Here is a 7,649-nt window from a genome sequence, read left to right as displayed (position 1 = left end):
CCCCATTCGACTCAAACTACAAAACACACCTCTGTTGTTGCGAACAGATATGGCAGACGAGCAAAATTATTTTCAAATACATCATCGCTCAATTCTGTAACTCTTGACGGGACTAGATGAGTTCTTGTAGAGCCGCTGCGAGTGTCTTTTTATCCTTTCTTGCCGAGCCGACTCCCCCTACCTCCTCCTCCGCTTGCAGAATTGTATAAAGAACAAAAATCGGTCTGGGGAGGGGGGTTGATACGCTGAAGCTGAAATCGAGAGGCGAACCCAGGAAAGAGGAGTATTTTGTACACGGGACTTTCCCCCCCTTCGTCCCTAAAAAGGAGGGGGAAAAGTCATATTTTTAAAAGCGATATTTTTAAAATCGAGGATTACGAATAGGCTTACGCGCCTATCTCTGAGGATATATATTTTAATTCGTTAAAAAATATGGCCGAGAACGTTCTGGACTCTGGCCCGCCTTCAGCCAAGAGGCCTAAACTGTCCTCCCCGGCTCTATCTGCCTCAGCCAGCGATGGAAACGGTAAATATTTATTTTTTATTTTTTATATTCACGATACCAGGATATTTGAACCGCCGATTGCTTGTTGTGTATACACCGTTGCACACTCAAGTCTTTTTAGCGGGCAATGTTTTTTTCCTTTTAGTTTTGTCACAGGCTAGCAAGCTCAGGCTAGTTTGGGAAGCTAACGACGTCGTATCCGCACGAGACTAGCTTTAGCTTGTCATTCCAGCTAGGTTAGCATTAGCGCTTCTCTCATCGCTGTTGGGATTCACTCACAGCGGCAGACCTGCACACGCTGCTCCCCCAGCTAGGGTCTGTGCTTTGTGTCAACTGGTGTAAATGTAAAACTGACGGGTGCCATGAAAAATCTTATAGTTCTACGGTGGCAATAATTGTTCCTCAATAATTGTTTTGGGGTTTTTTTTTTCCGGTGAAATGCCAGTTTCGGTTTGGTTCTCACTTGCAAAGAGTTTGGATCAGTTCTTCAATAATAATTATAATGTATAAAGTTTTTTTTATACAATTTTTTTTAACAATAATTAGACCTCTTCAAATAGCTTCTGAATGCTATGTCTTGACATTTCATCTTTTACTAATAATCGACAGTGATTAACGTGAATTAGCCTGCTAAACTGAGTCAATCAACTTCAAAACTTTCGGACTGCTCTCGAACACTGTTGTTTTCATAAACTGGCCTTGTGCAACGAGCACAACTCATTTGTTTCCCTCAACATATTCTTCTGTTCTCTTTAACGTTAATAAAAGTGATTAATATTGGTTAGCTAGCTGGTCAGCTAATAACAGACTGATGCTGAAGGCCCGCACAACAACTCCCTGCCATTGTTAGCTAGATGCATATCAACTCATTCCTCGTTATTTTAAGGTCCTGAGGCTTTTTCATTATTTTAGATTAATTCCTGGGATCGTTTATGGAGCTTGAATGGACTCACATTTGTGTGATTTGGAGGATACAAATGTACTTGTGTTGTGTTTGAATGAGTTCGCTTGCTGGCTCGAATAGCCCTTCGTGCGTCGGTCATTTTTTTCGGATCTTGATTTCCATTGTTCAGCCATAACAAAACTGGCGAACCTGTCTCTTAAAAACAAACCATAGAACATTTAATGCTAGGCGTTGTGAATTCTCAGCATATAGGTGTCCTGTTGTTTCTTATAAAATGTTAAAGCTTCGAGTTATTATACTTGCACGTATCTTCAAAAGCGAACTACGTTTCTTTGTTGATGCCTCTAATGTTTTCAACCTTTTGTTCAAACTCGAGTTTGATCCGGTTCTGACACTAAAGTAAATGTATTAAGTTGCATAAATGCAAATGATCCAGAGTCTAACGTTTTTCATACTCATTATGCTTGACATCAAATTGTTTTGTCTGTGGCGTGAATGTGTGGTCCCTTATCAAAGCTTCTGCACTTCATTTTAAGACCAGCACAATTTCATGAGTAAACTGACCATTTTCACCTGTTTTACCAATGGCTGATTTGGTAGATGAGACAATGCTATACATCTCAATATAGTGTACATATACGTTAGGAAATTACAAGCTGTTCTTGTTTAGTTTTTTTAAACTTTTGAGTGGATGCAAATGGTGATTGCATTACTTCCCAAACGAAGAATCTAACTACCTGAATACTTAATGTCTTAATTCATCAACATACTCGTGTGTGTTGGTCTCCCCGTCAAACCACAGCCAGCTGGATGCACCGATGTATCGGCCGACAAAAGCACTTATTTTCACTATCAGACAGTTGTTTAAAAACAGCAGATGATTAGGGCCGATTATATCCTGTATCCAGAATTTAGGGCAAGTCAACATGACTAAAATGGATTAACAGTAACAGGTCTGTGATTTTTCCCTACACCAAACATTATTTGTAGCGTGCATCCCATCGAATAATCGCAAAGAGCTTTGTGCTTTGAACAAAGTCGCAGCTTTCCAGTTCTGCCCATTTTATCACAAAATTCAAACAATACATTTTGTTTTAATGTGCTCAAATGTGACGTGACTGAACAATGTAGCACCTCAGTTCAAGTGGAAATGTGAGTCCACTTTTCTTCTACTTTAAAACATGAAAAAACATGCATGATCATCAAATGATGTTAAAAGATTCAGTACAACCTACCGAAATGTGTCATGTCTTATGTAATCGCGCAGTGTTTCAACCGCAGAGAGATGTCACAGCCGTCAATAAAACAGCTTGTGAAAAGATTTTTCTTGTCGACTAGTAGTAGTTCATTTAAAGGTGCAATATGTAAGAATTTTGCAGTAAAATATCCAAAACCATTAGGTCAGTGTTATATATTTTGTTCACTTAAGTACTTACAATATCCCAAATGTTTGCAACTATTTGTAAATCATGAAAAAATTGCAATTTTAACCAAGGCTCCGGGACGTGTGAGGAGTCGCCTGTCAATTGCGTCATACCCGCGTTACCCTCGATTTCCGTTTTTATTTTGTAGAAACCATGGAAATACCAAAGATTCTTTAATATTTACATGTTTTAATAGACAAGGGAACAACTGTTTGGATATATTTTTAGACAGAAAAACTAATTATTGTTATATAGCTCAACACGTTTAGTCTTATTGTTTAAATCTAATTTTCTTGTTTTTGTTTTTTTTTGCGAGTACCATGCTTTACCATGCCTCAGAGAAAAACACTATTTTGTCAAGTAGCTAACATAGCATACTCAGATGCAGCTTTATTTTTAGTAACAGTAATAGAGCATTTTCTCCATCATACAATGTTTTAAAATGAATTGCATGCCATTTATCAACACAAGCCATCCAGCATTTAATATATTCTAAAATCGATCTATCTTACTGCAGTGTGCAACAAGCGTCTCACAGCAGCCACTGAGCGAACGCACAGAGTAACGTTATAACATCATTTTCAACACATTCAAATGATAAACAGAGCTGTGTTGCCTCATACTCATGACCGGAAAAGCGGAAGCGGCGCCGGCGACCGTGGCATAATAAAAGTTACACTGCTCGCTCAAGCGGCCTCATTCAGCTCCCATGACACTCAGTCCTGCTCTGTTTCATACTACAGTAACGTTAATAACCACATCCATGAACATGATTTCTTCCCGAGTCCTATCCCAATTGTTTTCCACAGGCTGTTGAGGTGAAGACCACATGTCCCAAGATTCCGCGCTCAAACTTGGAGTCATCAAGCTACGCCTTTGTTTTGAATCGCCTCTAGAGACCTCTAGCGGACAGAAAATATTACATATTGCACCTTTAAGCCATTAGTCGACTAATCGCACGATTAGATTAATTTAATTACTTAATGTATACTGAGCAGAAAACTAAACCATAATCAGCGTTTAATATATATAGGCGTAATATAGCCTATTCCGCTCTCAAGCGCACACATAAAGCTTGCCGATGATGATTATGAATGTGTCGATAAAAAAATTAAAAATAGCAAGGGGGATAGTGGATTCGCCTTTAGAAAGAAATTATGTATTACTCTTATCTGTATGACCAGAAATGTGTATTTTAAGTTGTTTGTGCCATTATCAGGAACTAATGCAAGTGATCGCGCCGGTGTCTCCATGCCTTGCAGTAAGAACACTATACTTCAGCTTCCAGCTTCCACATGCCACACAAACACTTGTAGCACACATTTATCTAGGTTAACGTTAGAGTGAGTGGCCTTGTAAAGTTAGCCTGGTAATACCAGACTCTGCTACTTCACTTTGCTTCGTAGACAGAGTCTGGAATGGCATAATAGAGAAGTGTTTTCTCTCTCGCCAGGGGGCGCTTGTCTGAAGTTTAAAATCATTGGTTACCCGTAAGCCAATCAGATACGTTTAGTTATGACGTATGTTATGTGCCTGTACAGCCGCATCGAAGCACAGACATCATGCATCGAACTCAAATCTATGATTGAACTTCCACTGTAAACCTGTTGTAAACACATGATAAAACAAATGTTTATCAAACACTCTTCTTGTTCTGGCTTCAGTTTGAAAAAGAGTTGAATGTTCTCCATAACAGAGCGAATTGCATCCCGTGTCTCGTTTCCCATTTCCGCGGTCGTTTCGGTTTTCGATTTCTCTAACCTACAATGTAAAACTCTGCGCTTAGCATCTACGTCACGGCTCTCAGCCCGCCCTCTGTTCGTTGATTGGCCTGGCTGTTTCCAGACCGGTGGTAAACAGAAAGCTCTGACGCTGTCTCAGACTGAGTACAGAAGCGAAATGAAATTGAGCGGAAGTAGGAAGTCTGACGTAGTCAGGCTATTGTAAAGTTGCTACGTAGATGTTTCAAATGATGAGCCATATTTGAGGTGAATGTTTGGATTTCCTGCCCAACATACTGTAATTACCCGCCATTAACGACCTGTCCCTCATGGACTGCGTGATTTTGCCACAAGTTCTTTTTCTTTCTGTGACTAACCGACTAATAAAATTTTGGTGGACTAAGCCTCTTCTAATCGACTTAACGTTTAGTCGACTATTAGGGGCAGCTCTACATATGTTTGAATAAATTTATCATTGAAGACAAGTGTATATAAAAACTTCCTTATGTGCAACTAATTTGTATACAAACATTTCAGTTTTTATTTGAGCGTAATTATTATATCTGAAAATAAATAGCAGTTGAATATGGTCTCTGTTGTTAATTTTAACCTCTAATATTATAGTAATGTACCAAATGAGAGAGTTCCCAGTATAGTTTGCAGCAGTAGTTGGGTGAGATTTTTTTTTTTTTGTCATTAATTACTCACTGTCATGTCGTTCTAAACCCGTAAGACTTTCGTTCATCTTTAGAACACAAATAAAGATATTTTTGATGAATCTGAGAGCTTTCTGTCTCTCCATAGACTGCCTTCACAACCAGAACTTTGAGGCTTCAAAAAGTTAATAAAGAGATTGTAAAACTAATCCATTTGAATCGAGTGGTTTAGTTAAAACTTTCTGAAGACACAATTGCTTCATATAATTGCTTTATTTAATTTAGGGTTTTACTCGTGTATATACTGATCAGTAAACATAAACAAAAGCTCAACCGAACCTGAATGACGCACGAGAACAAACTTCTTCTGGAAGCTCAAATGTGCTGCGTAACACACGAGAATGAACCTCATTGGTTATGCAGCACATTTGAGCTTCCGTAAGAGGTTTATTACGAACTCTTTATGAACTTTTAAAAGTTCTACTTGTGAAGGCAGTCTATGGAGGGACAGAATGCTGTCAATTTTCATCAAAAAGATCTTCATTTGTGGTCCAAAGATGAACAAAAGTCTTATGGGTTTGGAACGACATGAGGGTGAGTATAAATCTTGTTTGGGAGGGTTTATCCATTTTAGCTGCCCATGTGATATATTCATGCCGTTGCATGAATAATAACTATAACAAAATTATATAGTATTCACACCAATGGATGATAAAATTCTGTTTATAATCTGTTTATAATAACTGCACTGCAGTTGTTGTCTGCCACTTGTTTAAATGCTCAAGCTCTTTAAAGTCTGGTGAATTCTGATTTGCTGTCAGTGTTTTCGATCATTAGCTGAAAAAAGTGATTCCAACAATATGGCCCCTCTGTGTCATTTTAGTTATAGCTGTGCTGTGCTGTGGAATTCTTTTTCCCATAAAATTAGAATGATTATTAAAACTTTATAGTTCTTGTCAGTGGGCCTATATATAATTTTTTCATAAGTATAATAGCACTGATTGCACTGACTTAGTGGCCATTAACGCAACATGCGTTTGTGTACTGCGTAAAAACGTGAGGCACAGGTCAGTGGAATGAGAAAAAAAAGGTCTAGAGATAGAATTTTTAAAAGGTGAAATTCTTTTAACTTGAGTGCTGCATTTTTAGAACAGCATGTCATGCACAAGATGCTGCAAAAGATGCAATTTGCAAGAACAACGCCAACGGCCAAACACATTCGCATAGCATGCTTGCATAGAAAATCTATGAAAAGCTGTGCAGTGGAATGCAAAAAGAAGAAAAAAAATGAATGGCCTTTTAAAGGGTTAGTTCACCCAAAAATGAAAATTCTGTCATTTATTACTCACCCTCATGTTGATCCACACCTGTAAGACCTTCGTCAGTCTTCGGAACACAAATTAAGATATTTTTGTTGAAATCCGATGGCTCCGTGAGGCCTCCATAGGGAGCAATGACATGTCCTCTCTCAAGATCCATAAAGGTACTAAAAACATATTTAAATCAGTTCATGTGAGTACAGTGGTTCAATATGAATATTATAAAACAACGAGAATATTTTTGGTGTGGCAAAAAACAAAATAACAACTTATATAGTGCTGGCTGATTTCAAAACACTGCTTCATGAAGCATCGAAGCATAAATGAATCAGTGTATCGAATCATGAATCATGATCAGCAGATTCGACACACTGAATCATTGTGCTCCGAATCTTCTTGAAGCAGTGTTTTGAAATCGGCCATCACTAAATAAGTCGTTATTTTGTTTTTTTTTTGCGCGCACCAAAAATATTCTCGTTGCTTTATAATATTAATGTTGAACCACTGTACTCACATGAACCGATTTAAATATGTTTTTAGTACATTAATGGATATTGAGAGAGGAAATGTCATTGCAACAAAGGTATTGTGGGTGTGGAATGGCATGAGGGTGAGTAATAAATGACTTTAAAAGGTTAGTTCACCCAAAAATGAAATTTCTGTCATTAATTCCTCATCCTCATATTGTTCCAAACCCGTAAGACCTTTGTTCATCTTCAGAACACAAATTAAGATATTTTTGATGAAATCCGAGAGCTCTCGGATTGCACCATATACAGCAATTTAATTACCACTTTCAAGGCCCAGAAAGGTAGAAAAGATATTGTTAAAATAGTCCATGTGAGGTTCAACCTTAATGTTAGAAAGCGACGAGAATACTTTTTGTGCGCAAAAATAACGACTTTCAACAATTTATTTTTTCTGTCATTCTCCTATGCTTGTCTACATTGTATAGACAGTGCAGCACATCCGGGTTCCACATCAGAACACAAGTATTTGCTGGCGCTGTTCACGTGAGCAGCACGACGCATGCGTGTGATGCTGATGCAGGATCCGGCCAATGAGTCTGGAAGCCTGCAACCTAAACAACGTAGTAGACTGACAAGGAAGAGATTAATTT

The 7,649-nt window shown here is 38.2% G+C and overlaps 1 protein-coding gene across 7 annotated transcripts in view; it reads left to right on the top strand.

Moving 5' to 3' along the window:
• Positions 1–7,649, top strand: part of ep300a (E1A binding protein p300 a) — a 35,096-nt gene continuing 27,447 nt past the window's right edge. For 5 of the 7 annotated variants that reach the window (XR_010892763.1, XM_067370037.1, XM_067370034.1 and 2 more), the window contains exon 1: positions 2–526. Coding sequence is in view for 6 of the 7 variants with exons in the window: in XM_067370037.1 (XP_067226138.1) it covers positions 433–526 (94 nt within the window). In the remaining variant the exon portion in view is untranslated. Of the gene's footprint in view, positions 527–7,649 lie in introns of all 7 variants that reach the window. The other 2 variants (XM_067370035.1, XM_067370036.1) reach the window with 2 other exon arrangements.

The sequence above is a fragment of the Chanodichthys erythropterus genome, chromosome 19 (genome assembly GCF_024489055.1).
Source record: "Chanodichthys erythropterus isolate Z2021 chromosome 19, ASM2448905v1, whole genome shotgun sequence".
In the NCBI taxonomy this organism is placed as follows: Eukaryota; Metazoa; Chordata; class Actinopteri; order Cypriniformes; family Xenocyprididae; genus Chanodichthys; species Chanodichthys erythropterus.
This window is presented reverse-complemented; position numbering and strand designations above follow the sequence as displayed.